This window comes from Trichechus manatus, unplaced genomic scaffold (assembly GCF_000243295.1).
Source record: "Trichechus manatus latirostris isolate Lorelei unplaced genomic scaffold, TriManLat1.0 scaffold00233, whole genome shotgun sequence".
NCBI classification, from domain to species: Eukaryota; Metazoa; Chordata; class Mammalia; order Sirenia; family Trichechidae; genus Trichechus; species Trichechus manatus.
In genome coordinates this window covers 2,747,055-2,761,004 of record NW_004444169.1, presented here as the reverse complement: position 1 = coordinate 2,761,004, position 13,950 = coordinate 2,747,055, and the positions used below count along the sequence as shown (strand labels likewise).

The 13,950-nt window shown below is 45.3% G+C and overlaps 1 protein-coding gene across 1 annotated transcript in view; it reads left to right on the top strand.

The window, feature by feature from the left end:
* The window catches only part of PFKFB1 (6-phosphofructo-2-kinase/fructose-2,6-biphosphatase 1), a 105,393-nt gene that overhangs the window by 82,904 nt on the left and 8,539 nt on the right, over positions 1 to 13,950 (top strand). Inside the window, 9 exon segments of the mRNA XM_004389135.1 lie at positions 336 to 392; positions 395 to 428; positions 1,083 to 1,149; positions 2,007 to 2,079; positions 2,573 to 2,631; positions 4,548 to 4,663; positions 8,431 to 8,638; positions 11,604 to 11,750; positions 13,045 to 13,149. Of these exon segments, the coding sequence (XP_004389192.1) occupies positions 336 to 392; positions 395 to 428; positions 1,083 to 1,149; positions 2,007 to 2,079; positions 2,573 to 2,631; positions 4,548 to 4,663; positions 8,431 to 8,638; positions 11,604 to 11,750; positions 13,045 to 13,149 (866 nt within the window).

The window sequence follows — 13,950 nt, the reverse complement described above, 5'->3', positions numbered from 1 at the left end:
ATATATATATGGGGGAAAAGTGTTGGAGTTCATGATGAAGTACCTTTGGAGTCAAACAGACCTGAGTTTGAGTCCCAGCTCCCTACGTACTAATTGTGAAAGTTACTTCCTGTCTCTGAACTTCAATTTTCTAATTTGTAAAATGGAAATGGTCGATCCTACTTTGCAAGGTTGTTGTGAGGAAGAAATGATCTGGTGGTCATAATCTGTATTCTTATAAGCACATTATGTAGCTACAAATTGTACCTCCTTTTACCTCTGAGGTCCCAGCAAGGACATTTTTTGACTCACTAGGATCCCCCCCAACCTCTTCACCGGTGGCCCCCTGCTTTCAGTGTTTAATTTAGGCCAGTATCGAAGAGAAGCAGTGAGCTACAAGAACTATGAATTCTTTTCCCAGATAACATGGAGGCCCAATTAATCAGGAAGTAAGTATCCAGCCTTTTTGGAGCTGCTCCATGGCAGAGGGAAGCCTTTGTTCAGATATTGGGGCAGTGGGGCAGAGCAACCCTTGTCAGGGAGGAGGCCCTCTAGACTCTTAGAGGGTGGCTGGGAAAGCCCTTCCACCATCCTGCCCAATGCCCGTTTCTGGTTATACTCATTCCTGTTCAAGAACAGTTTCCTACTTTGTTCAGGAGAGAGTAGAAACTTCTCACCCTGGCATTTAAGACTGGCCTGCTCCAGTTTCTTCAGTCTCATTCATTCAACCTCAAGGTCTCTCTCCACTACAAGACTCTGAGCACTTCCATAGCAGAGCCTGGGTCTCATTTATTGATCCATAGGTTCATCCTGTTGTTGTTAGGTGCCGTCCAATCGGTCTGACTCATAGCAACCTTAGGTACAACAGAATGAAACACTGCCTGGTCCTGTGCCATCCTTGCTCAACTGTGTGACCCCTCTGTGCTGGGTATGGTGTCTAGAACATAAGACACCTTGTGTAGGTATTTGATAGATGAATAAATTAATATAGGACGTATGTGAGATGGTTCAGAAGATAATACAGAAAAAAAATGGAGAAACCCTTCCTGGGGTGGGGGTGGGGTGGCAGGATAGGTCTCTGTTTCTTTCTTGGTCTTATTCAGGCAGTGTGCCCTGGCAGCCCTGAAGGATGTCCATGACTATCTCAGCCGTGACGAAGGCCATGATGCGGTAAATAAATTTGCATTTTCTCCTCGATTTCTGCTGGGATGAAGAACAGCTAATGTGTACTGATCATTTACCATGTGCCATGCATTACTCTAAGCACTTTGCATGTATTAATAATTTAATTTCGCCCTCTCCATTGAGATAGGTATTTTATTATACCCCATTTTATAGCCCAGAAAAAAGTGAGACACAGAAAGATTAAATAATTTCTCAAGGTGGCACAGGGTGTAAGAAGCAGGGCCAGAGCTGAAACCCATGTTGTATAGCTCCAGAGTCCACACTTTTATAAAACATTATGCTCTACTGCTCCACCCTCAAGAGTTCAGTGAGACCATGCTAGAATTTCAGACTGCAATATATGTATTTTTGAGTTCTAGAGATTTACCTAAGCATCTAGTCAATATAATCTTATAGACTGTTAGGGTAGGATTTGCAAATTCTAAAGTGAGAAGAGATCTTCAAATATGCAAAGGGTCCCATCTAAGATATCGAGGACAGGAAGTTGTTTTCTGTTCTTGAGGACCTCCAAGGTGATAAGAAAGAAGCCTTACCTGCTCTGTCAATGACTCTTGGTGACTTTGGTCAAGACAAGTTCTTTCTCTAGTACTCAGTTACTTCACCTATAAAATGGCCCTGGTAATCCACACTAGTCCTCTAGCCACAGGATCTGGGTGCATTTCTGGGCTCAATGAGTGCTTTTAAAATTGACGTAAGCCGGTTCCAAGTACTTCCTATCCTTTGAGACCATGTTCAAATTCTAACCCTTCTGAAAGCCCTCCACTTAGCACAGGGATGGACAAAGAGTAGGCACTCTATCAGTGCCAGACTCAGAGTAAGCCAATCCCATCACCTGCCTCTAGGTTTTTGATGCTACCAACACTACCACAGAACGGCGGTCACTGATTCTTCAGTTTGCTAAAGAGCATGGTTACAAGATAAAATAATATTCCCACTCTTTTATCTAGAGCTTACTTGCCCAGCACAAATCCCAGAGACAGGCAGACCAGAGGCCTCAGAGTATCCAAATCGGGTACCATAGCCTCAAACATTTTAATTTGGTTGTCTGTCTTTCCAGGTCACAGTTAGAAGCAACAAAGCAGAACAAGAAGGAGGAAGTACCATGATAAGCAATGGAAGATGATTACTGACAGCTTGACACCATGGGGGTTGGGAGTGAGGAAGGAGGGGAGAGAACCACTACAAGAAGCATATATAAGAACTAAAAAAACATTAAAAAACACAAAACAACAATCTGGTTCCATTCAATTTAGAGCTAATCTGCCTTGTAAAACTCAGAAGCCTGAGAACATTATGTTGTCAGACATGCCCCTGAGGCTGCTTCAGAGCCATTGAGAAGGGGAGGGGCTATATTTGGCTCCTACCAAACATAATTCCTTGCTGGAAGTCTCTCTTCTGTTTCTCTTATAGGTATTTTTCATTGAGTCCATCTGTAATGACCCTGGCATCATTGCAGAAAACATCAAGGTAAGAAATACCAGTTACTTGTCCCTTTTACTTTGCCTCAGGTTTGGGTCATGCCTAAAAAGACCTCTCTGAGAGTAAAGGAGGTATTTCAAGTCCTCCCCAAGCTTCTCTCACTTGCTATAGAAAACATTCCTTCACTATCCTGGCCCACAATGATCCTATGAAGTTAAATAAAGCCAACATATATAGAGTCCCTAATATGCACCAGGCACCAAGCTTGAGTCTAACTGATTTTTCACAACAAACCTGCATGTTAGGAATCATTTCAGTGTTGGAGAGAGTAAACTGAGGCTCCAAGAGGAAAAGTGAGTTGCCAAAGTTTCATACAGCCAGAGATAGGTAGAGCTGGGACTCACCCTCAGGCTTGGCAGTGTAACTCAAAAGCCCTAACTCTAATGTGGTTAGAACTATATCACCACGGTTTATTGTTCCCTGCTTCATCAAATTACTGAAGCTCAGGGATAGAAGAGACATTAAAGACCATTTCCTTCAACCCTACATCAGGTACTTGAAATTTCAGCTAAATGTTTTTCTAAATTTTTTTTTTCATATTTCTGGAGACAAGAGGCTCATTGCTTTCAAATACAGCCCAAGCTGAAATCTGCCTCCCCATAATTTCCACTGATTGGTCCTATTTTTACCACTTAGGGAACAGAACATGTCCCATTCCTCTTCATCCACCCACAGAAGCTGGGACAAGCACCTTTCTGGGCATTAGAGAGAGAGAAATGGATAGAGGAGAGTCCTGTAAGGGAGACTGACAAGTATATAGACAGAACTCTGTGAGATCAGTGCTTAGATGAGGGAACAAAGGAGGCTGTGGAAGCACAGTGGAGAGGACCTAACCTCGCATGGGGGTGGGGTGGATCAGGGAAGGCTTCTTAATTAAGATGATAGCTGAACTGCATCTTGAAGGATGCATAGGAGTTTGGCAGTCAAAGAATGGGAAATAAGGAAATAGCGTACACTAAGTATAACATTTCCAGGGAACTATAAGTAGCTTACATTGAGTAAAGTGTGTGGAAGAATAGGGGAGCAGTGGGAGATGAGGATGAAGAGATCATTTGAGGCCCAATCATGACAAGCCATGTGCCACATGCTAAAACAGTTTATACTTTTTCCTAAAAGATATGAGAAAATGGTGAAGGGTTTTAAGCAGGGGAATGCCACAGTCAGATGTGAATATTAGAAATACCCTTCTGACTTCCAGTATGGGGAATAAATTAGAAGAAATAAGACTGTAGACAGAGGAATCAGTCACAAAGCTATAGTGTGCATTCAGGAAAGAGAATGAAGCCAATGGGAGAGAGATTTAGAAAGCAGAGTGGATAGATTTGGTGACTGCTGCAAGGTGGGGGATGATAGAAAGGAAGATACCTAGGATGCCTCCCAGATTCCTTTTAGGCTCAATGACTGGGTGGATGAGAGTGCCATTCCCTGAGATAGGGAATATGGGAGAAGAAGACTGGTGTTGAGAGATTAGCAGATGCCAGATCTTCAGACATTTAAAGATAAGATGTAAATACTTACATATGAGTAAACACTCCATACATGTAAACCATTATGACTCTAGACCAAGATCTCTAATTCCTGTTCTTCAACCATTTCTCACAAGACAATTTCCAGCCCTCTTATAAATGTTCTTGTTATACAGTACATGTCCTGAAACTAAAAATAATGTAACAGGCCTTGTTTGACCACACAGAGATTAGGGATGAGGAGTTACACATGCCAGCTTCTCTTCAATTGATTGATTTTGTAACTTGGTCAAGACCCTTTCTCCAAGTCTGTTTCCTCATCTTTATAATGAGGGATGTTTGACTCAATGGTCTCTAAGGGACCCTTCTAAGGGTACTGTCAGAGTCTCTGCATCCCACTCTCTCTCTTGGTCCCTTTCTCCTTTACCCTTCTCATAGCAAGTGAAACTCGGCAGTCCTGATTATATAGACTGTGACTGGGAAAAGGTTCTGGAAGACTTTCTAAAGAGGATCGAGTGCTTCAACTACCAGCCCTTGGATGAAGAACTGGACAGGTAAGAGCGCAGCACCCCAACATCCAGGTCTGGATCCTGAGCCCAGTTATGATAGCCTATATGACCTGGGAAAATGTCCTCCCTTTCTGGGCCTCAACTTCTGTATCTAATATCAGACAGCTGGACTTGATGATATGTCTTTAAGGGCCCTGCCGGCTCTAATTATCCATGAGGCAGTGATTTCTTGGTGTGTAAGGTGTTAATGAGTTGACTAAAGTAGTGCTTTTCTGAATAATACAGGCAGATCAGGACCTGGATCTCTGGGAACGAATGCCTTCCTCCTGTGGTTAATGCTATTATTCTTGCAAAAGCGTTCTTCGCACGTGGATGACACTTCAGTTTCCAAACATGTTTGCCTTCTTTGTTTCATCGAATCCCCACAGCAACCCTAAAAAGGAGAATGGAGGCTGAAGTAGATCTTATGATCATAAGTATTTAAGAAGAGGAAACTGAGTCTCAGAGAGCTGAAATCACCTGCCCAAGTCAAGGATAGAGCTAGGATTCCAATCACAAATTCTGACTCCTAGTCATGTCTCTTCTCACAACATTCATGTAACTCTTCAGTCAATAAGTATTTGGCCCTTTGTAGGGGGCATATAAGTAGGGACAAGGAGAGGTGGGCTCCATCCTCAGGTAGTTTTCATAGTGCCTTGGGATATGGGAAGCCACATGAAAAACATGAAACTTTCAGCCATAATACCAGCTGAAGATAGGAAAAGTGTTAACTGGCAGTACAGGGCAGATGTAGGGAGTTACAGAAACCTGCTCCTTTTCAAAATGAGTTGTGATGAGAAGAGACCCTGGTAAACCACATCCTTTGGGACCCAAGTGAGAAGTATAGGGAAGCCTCAAATGGTTATTACCTCTCAAGGAGTTTAAAGAGCATTCTTTCAGCCTTACCCAGTTGAAGTCCTGAAAGTCAAGCATTGCTATTTTCCCATTCTTTAGACAGCGAGACTGAGACCCAGATCAGGGCAAGAGTTTACCTGAGGTCACACAATGAATCAGTAGAAGAATATATATTCAAACTCATGTCTCCAAACTTTCAGTCTGGCACTCCCCCACCCACCTCCCTACATCATAAAAAGTACCATATGAGGCTTGTACTCTCAGTGCAAGAATCAGGATCTTTATGTACAATTTTGCAGGTTGTTCACTATATAAGGCCACCCCAGCCAAGGGTACCCTTGCTTCTTTCACCAAGACATGTGCGCTGTAGTGGGGCCATGTATGCCCTGAGGAAGGGGCACTTTTTCCCCGCAAATATCCACAAAAGCACCATAAGGTTTAACAGCAACCTGGAGAAAGAAACTTGAAAGAGAGGGACTGGAGTGAAAGAACAGCATCGAGAAAGCCCCCATCCCTGGCCTAAACTCCTACAGGGGCTCAGTTAGTGTTTGATGAGTCAGTTTGGGTATGAAGAAGACAGATCTAGATCAATTTTATTTAATCATTTTTCCATCAATAGACATTTACAGTCCATGTATCAGGGCCCAGTCCTAAGCTGTGCCTTGTTCTGACAGAATGCTCAAGTGGTTGGGAAAGACAGTGAGTAGTCAGTTGATCAGAATTGTGTGGATGGCAAACCAAGTAGGCTGGCTTTATGAGCACAGAGCAGGAGACCCAACCCAGCTTGCAGGAGGAAGTTCTGGGAGAGATGGATTACCCAAAAGATACAGTAAACATGTGCTTAGGGTACCAGCAAGGTAGGAGCTACCAAAAATAATAAGAAAAATATCTTGAAAGCATTTGACATTTGGTGTTTTAAACACTGCATCAAGGTAGTCAAGATGGAAAAAAATAAAACCAGAACTTGGTTGGATCTCCTTATACTTAACTACAGTTTACATTTTTTATTTAAAATTACCCATGGTGGGGAGTGGACGTTAACTACCATATTTTTGGTGTGGAGGGCCTCTAAATGACTTCATATGATCCTAGGCTCAAAGAGGGATTCTTGGAGGAGGTGACTATGCTGGCTCTTGAGGGTTGGATGCATCGAGCTCCGCTTTGGAAACCAGGCAAGGAATGGCTTTTCAGCAAAGGGAACATGCAAAGGCCTAGTTATATCTAAGTAAGAGGAGAGGAGTACAGATAGTATTTCAGTGGTAACAGCAAAGGCATGAAGGCTAGAATGAGACAGAGGAGTTACGAGTATGGGCATGGGATAGTGAGGTAAGTGGGAGCAGTGGGTGAAGGCACATAGAATGTCAGATTTAGATGAGGAATTTGGAAGTTCTCCCAGGGTAGCTCTGGACCTAGTGTCAGGAACAGAGAGCAACCAAGCAACAACGCTACATCAGATATTCTCTACCCCTGGGCTCTGAGAGTCCTAGGAGAGGGGAGCGCTCTGTGGTTTAAATCCCAAGTCTACTTCTTCCTGATTAGTTGACTTTTAGCAAATCATTTTCCTTCTGGGTGCCTCAGTTTCCACACCTATAAAACAGATGATAATCTCTGCTCAATAGAATAGTTATGAGGATTCATGCACTTTAAAGTCCCCACTCTCTGTAAGATGCACAGGAAGTATTTAGCAAATCCAGGTGCCCTGTGGGAGCCATTGGACATGACTGACAGGAGTGGGCAGGGTGAATCTGGTGCAGACATAGAGGACTTCTCTTGGAAGATCAAAGGAGGGGCTTTCTGAAGCTAAACCCATCAGCTGCTGCCTTACCTGCGTCGAGTTAGTGCAGTTATTTCAATTTATTTGGCTTTGTTACTGTGCAACCAGGGTTGCTGGTGTCACGCCACTGTCCTAGCCTCCTCCACCTCTTCCCAGGGACCTCCTGGAACTCCCTGCAATACAGCTTAAGTATTAATGCTTGGTACAGCAGAGAACTCAGGAATCTTGTTCCAGGGTTCTAGTTTTCTGACTGGTCAGTGCCCCTCTACTCTTCTGAAGACAGGTTATTAAATAGTTTGATTAACACTGTGCATAGTTATTAGTTCATGATAGACTACAGAATTGAAGGAAAAAGAAGGGACTAGGTGCAGCAACCACAAGTTCCTCAATGATGTTGTGGACCACTCCTATATCCCTATGTCTCAGTACTTAACACACCTTAGATATTAAGTGACTGTGGAATGGATGTTGAACATTAATCATGTGTTTCCAAGTATATGTTCATGACTGGTCTAGTAGGTTCTAAAGGAGAGACCCTGGGTCCCCACTCAAAGCACAAAGGGCAAAGGAGAGTGTGTTTGTCGACTGTGTGGCTGATGGGGAAAGAACCCAGCCCACTCCCCTTTCTGAGCGAGTTTAAAGACACACACATACAGATGCACACACACACAGACACAATACCATGTCCACTTGGTAGCTGCCTGTATATCAAGTACAAACTATCGTGGCAGAGGCTCAAAGAACAGGGGGACAGAGTTCGGCTCAGGATTGCAAGGGGGTGGGGAATGGACAAGTCCTCTCTGAGTATGATAGAGGCATGAACCACAGAGGAAAGAACCCCAGCTGCCTGGACTGTGATGAGTGAAGGTGAAAAGATGGCCTGATTCAATCTGAGGGTGAGGAAAGGAACCAAGGGGAAGATGATAGCAGACAATGAGCTCCTTACAGTGGGTCACAATCAAGTCTCTAGGAGAGGTACCCAAAACGGGGCAAGACATGGAATCTTGTTGATGAAAAGGTAGGTTAGAGTTGGGCTGTAGAAGAGGTTTGAAATCAGGGTGTGTGGTTGGGGCTTTTTCTTGGGATCGGCCCCGCCATTGTCAGCCCCCTGAACTGTCATTGCTCTTGCTTGGATCTGGCCCAGACACCTGTCCTATATCAAGATCTTTGACGTGGGCACCCGCTACATGGTGAGCCGAGTACAGGACCACATCCAGAGCCGCGCGGTCTACTACCTCATGAATATCCATGTCACAGCCCGCTCCATCTACCTATGCCGGCATGGTGAGAGTGAACTCAACCTCAGAGGCCGCATTGGAGGTGACTCTGGCCTCTCAGCTCGGGGCAAATAGGTAGGGAGGGGCTTCTGCATCCAGATGGGCTGGCTGGGCCAGCTGAGGTGGGGCGAGGTGGCCACTGCCTGGGTCCTGAGGATGGAGAACCCGGTGGTGGGGTAGAAGCAGATTCTGGTCACTTCCCCTCTTCTATTCAGTCAGCCACTCAGTCTTGACCATCCATTGAATGGCTCCCATCCTAGCACTGAAGGCCTGCCCAAGTCAGACTGCTTCTTCAGCCCCATTACAGTGACCACCCTCCACCCCTTCCTGACTGATCTCCTTGTCTTTCTCGCAACTCTGTGCCTTTGCTTGTTCAGTTTTCCCCCACCTAGGCTGCCCTCCTCTGTCCCCTTTGTCAGCTGGTGAACCATCACTTGCACTGACAGCTGCCCTGAAGTGCCCACCCTTGAATCCATCTTCTCTTCCCAGACTTAGGGCTGATGCTACATTCCCCATCCCCACTCCAGCCACAGGTCCTCACACTGTCATCACTTGTCCCCCACCAGTTACTGCTTCCCTCCTGCCCTCCCTCCTCCTCCTCTCTCCCAAGGCCCAGCTCCTGCTTCAAGGCCTGGTCCGGGAACCCCTCCTCTGAACTCTCTTCCCCTCCCCATCTGTCACCTGGCCCTGGGCTCCATCTCTCCCAGTTGTGGCCCCTTGCTGACTCTCTCATGGCATTGGTTTATTCTTTCCAAAGGATCATAGTGACCTGCCCATAAAGGGTGCTGGTTAAACCAAGAGATGCATTTTCCCCAGTGTTTGGCCCTGTCCCTGGGTTTGGGGGCACAGGTATTATTCTTGCTGGGGGAATCTCTAGCGGGTTGAGAATGGACTGCAGGAGGGAGCTTCCTCATCTGCTGGACACCTACTATGCACAGTCATGCATGTGTGGCCTCATTTAATCTTCACAACAGTTCTCTGGGGTCAACATTGCTGGTTTTATGGATGAGGAACCCAAGCCCCAGAGAGGAGAAGAGAGCGGCCCCAGGTCACACAGCTGGTAAAAGACAGAGCTAGGATTGGAAACCAGGCCTTACTGCCTGCCCTCCTCAGCAACCCCCACTATAGACTGTGAGGTGCCCCAGACAAGGCATGGGACCAGAAGGGCCCAGTCCTAGTGGCTTCCTTTCTGTTACCTTCAGACCGGCATCCTCCAAGCATAGGAGATGTTGAGCACTGATTCTCACCTCTCCAGCTCCTCAGAGCAGAGCCAGAGCCCACCAGAGGCATCATCCTATGGCACCACCTGCAGCCACGGGTCTCTTTGTTTCTGTCTAGCCCCCACTGGAGTAGGCCATGGTGCCCTGCCTACACAGCTCAGGGCTGAGTTTGGACCCATAGTGACCCCCACACAGTGTGCCTCCCTCGCACACAAATGTGCACATGTACATACACACTCACCTGGCCCCAACGTTCACTCCTGTGGACATAGTGCACCATGCACGGTTTACAGAGCACTTTCCCATCAATGGTCACCCATAATCACAGTAGCTATCAGTTGTGCAGCACATACTGTATGCCAGAGGGTGCTCCAGGTGTTCCCATCTAATGTGAGCCTCACAGAGACCAGACTAGGTTAGCTAATGCCATTAGCACCTTATAGGCAGGAGGTAGAAGACAGTTGTTGTGTGCCATCAAGTCAATTCCGACTCATAGCAACACTATATGACAGAGTAGAACTGCTCCATAGGGTTTCCTAGGCTGTAGTCTTATGGGAGCAGATTGCCAGGTCTTTTCTCTGGTGGAGTGTCTGGCAGTTTCAAAACGCTGACCTTTCAATTAACAGCTGAGCTCTTAACCATTGAGCCACCAGGGCTCCTTAGAGGACAGAGAAGGACAGGGATTTGTCGGTGGATGCACAGGGACTGCGTAAAGGAACTGGGAAAATTTAACCCACATCTCCTACCTTCTAGTCAAGGGCTCCTTCCACTGAAGCACACTGACTGCTGAGTGATAATGCATAATTAAAATGTATGTGTAGAATACCTGTGTATGTGTATATGCCTGTATGTATGCATTTGTTCAGATGTTCCTTACAACATCATTTATGATTAATACTCACAAGAAAAGTGAATCACTTGCTCATCTGGCTCCCACGGCCCCTTGTAGTGCCGACAATCACAGCCCCCTGACTTCACTGCACTGTCAGTTCCCCTCACTGGACTGGACACATTTTGAGAACAGAACACTCCAGCACACAGCACAGGACCACATACACTTAATACATATTTGAATGCCCTTTGAACTCGAGTATCAGGACCCCTGCTCAAGCAATGACAAATTCAAAGGGTCAAAGGGACATACCCACCAAATCTTATCCTCCCAAACTTCTAGACCACACTCTGGTTACCCAGAACTCTGAAATTCTCTGCCCATATGGCTCAACCCCTGCTTCCAGTACCTGCATGGGCCTATTCCAGAGTCTATACTCTTGAAGGTAAGCCATGCCACAGGAGTGTGCACCCCTAGGCCCAGTGGTGGCCAAGGGGTTGCTATTAGTGGGGCATGGGGATGTGTGGAGTGGGGTGTGGATAGAGCTTGGTCATGTCACTGGATTATCCATACACATATACTCAAGGCATCTAGAAGTGAAGAATGGATCCATGAATTGGAAGAGAAGGCACAGGGACTGTGGGTGGTGTACCTCCATTTGTACTGTTGTCCCAGTCTCCACGAATGCTAGGGGTGGGCCTGTTTGAATGAGTGAATAAGTGAGTAGGGGTTTCAGCAAGCAAGCACACTCAACACACACACACATACACACAAAAATGTACATATTCTTTTCTATTCCCTGGACCCTTAGTCACATGGGAAAAAGTATGACGTTTTATAAAGTGGGAGCATTTAAACTCCCTACTCTTGCTTGTTCATCACCACTCCACTGTTTGTGGCAGATATAAGTTTGTTCTCATGGCTACCCTGTCCTCTCTTACCTCTCTTTCCATCCTTTCTCTTCCTCTACCCGCCCCCCACACCCTAGTATGCTTATGCCCTAGCCAACTTCATCCAGTCCCAGGGCATCAGCTCCTTGAAGGTGTGGACCAGTCACATGAAGAGGACCATCCAGACAGCTGAGGCCCTGGGTATCCCCTATGAGCAGTGGAAGGCACTGAATGAGATTGATGTGGTGAGATGGAGAAGAGTGGATCTCCTGGATGGTGGTGGGGTTGATTCTGGGCTCATCCCCTAGGTTTCCTCTGCCCCAGTTCCTGTAGGGAACCTAATTAAGTCAACAAACATTTCTCAACAACCAGCCATGTGTCAGGATTTATACTTGTGTCTTGGGGATCAAGTGAAGGCCAAAACACACAACTTTAAGGCCTCAACTAGGCATCAGTTCCTCCAGGCATATCCTGGGTGGGTCTGATGTGTAGCCCTGACTCTGGGTGCCCACAGCCTGTATCATGTATGTTGTTTTGTATTCCTCTGTTTATTCCTCTGTCTACCTCCATTTATCCTACAAACTCATTGAAGACAGGGACAAATCAGATTAATCTGTGTCTCTAGCACCACCATAGAGACATGGACCCGCTAGTTAGACACAGATGCCCCCTCAAACACATCTACCAGCACCCCTGCACCATACATGCACACACATACTCACAGACACCCAAATATATACATACCCCTAGAGACACATATGGACACACCATAGAAACAAATTCACTCTTTGCATTATGTATACATTACATTGACCAGAGAGATATACTGTAGGCATGTGCATAGTACAGACACATGGACTCAAGCACATTACCACAAATTCACACAGCCCTCAGACACAGGCACACACTGGACACAGGCCACCGATACTCAGACATATACCCCAGAGACATAATCAAGGACAGTCACAGATAAACATGCTACAGATATGCTAAGATTCATACAGTGAGACTTACAAAGAGACACCCACAAGGGCACAGTATTAGATGCTCAGACACTCTGTACACACAAACATGCTCACACACAAACATACTACATATGCTGAGACAAATACACAAACACAAGGCATAGGTTCTTAAACATACCACAAGTACATATCAAAAACATGCTGCACACACAGGTAAACAGAGTCAAAACTTCTTATGCCCACATATTTATAAAAATATATATTTACATGTACAATGTATGCCTGCAGACCTAATGGGGCAATCATAGAAAACCACCACAGATGTCCAACCATACGCTCCAACTGAACACACCTGTACACATATATTCACTTTCACACGCACACAGCCACACACCTCCTACACACACATACAAACTCACAGACAATAGGCACGAACCCAGAGCTATGTTCATATGCTCATATGCTAGATGCTCATATGCTAGTGTCCCACAATCACTGGTCTTAGAACTGTGGTAAAGGCTATGTGAATTTCATTGTGTGAATACTTTTGTCCCAAAATTCTTTCTTGTCTCAGGGTGTCTGTGAGGAGATGACCTGTGAGGAAATCCAGGAACACTACCCTGAAGAGTTTGCACTACGGGACCAAGATAAATCTCGCTAACGCTACCCCAAAGGAGAGGTAAGGTTTGGAGGGATGGCCTGACTCGTAGGACTCCTTCCCAGTATCCCCATTCCAACCTCCAGGATCCCACAGTTTCCTAAACAACTTCAGAAACAGGGTAAAGCATATTTTGTAGTAGCTGCCATCCCATTAGGCACGTTATTATCTGGCCCTTGGCTATCTCAGATTCCTGTTAGCAAATTCCACTTTTTATAAAGCTGCATATTTGCCTGCTTATTCCCTCTCTGCTTTCAGGAGGGCCAACTGTATCCTGGACCTTGTCTCTTGTCCTCACTGAAGGCATCTGAACTAGCTCAACATACTCTACTTTTTGTTGTCAAGTTGATTAAAATTCCAGCCTTTCTGTGAACTTGGTTGGAATCTCAAGGGACAATGGGGAATAGTTTAACCAACTACTTTGCCACCACAGGAACTAGAGTATCAGTTCCTTATCACCATATTGGGTGAATACTCATTGTTTTTAACCCAGCTTCCACTTACCCAAGCTACATTTTACAATATTCATTTGTCATAATCCATTTCTGATACAAATTCCTGGGAACAATTACCAGAAAAAGCAGGACATCTGGGACGGTAGAACAGTAGATATCCTGTTGAGTTACAAAGCACTTTCACATTTTTATTTTTATCCTCAGAAATGACATTATTTGCCCTCATTATATGTTTTTTTTTTTTTTAATTGTACTTCAGGTGAAGGCTTACAGAACAAATAGTTTCTCATGAAACAGAAGTACACATGTTGTTTTATAACATTGGTTAACAACCCCACAACATATAAACCCTCTAACTTCTCAAACT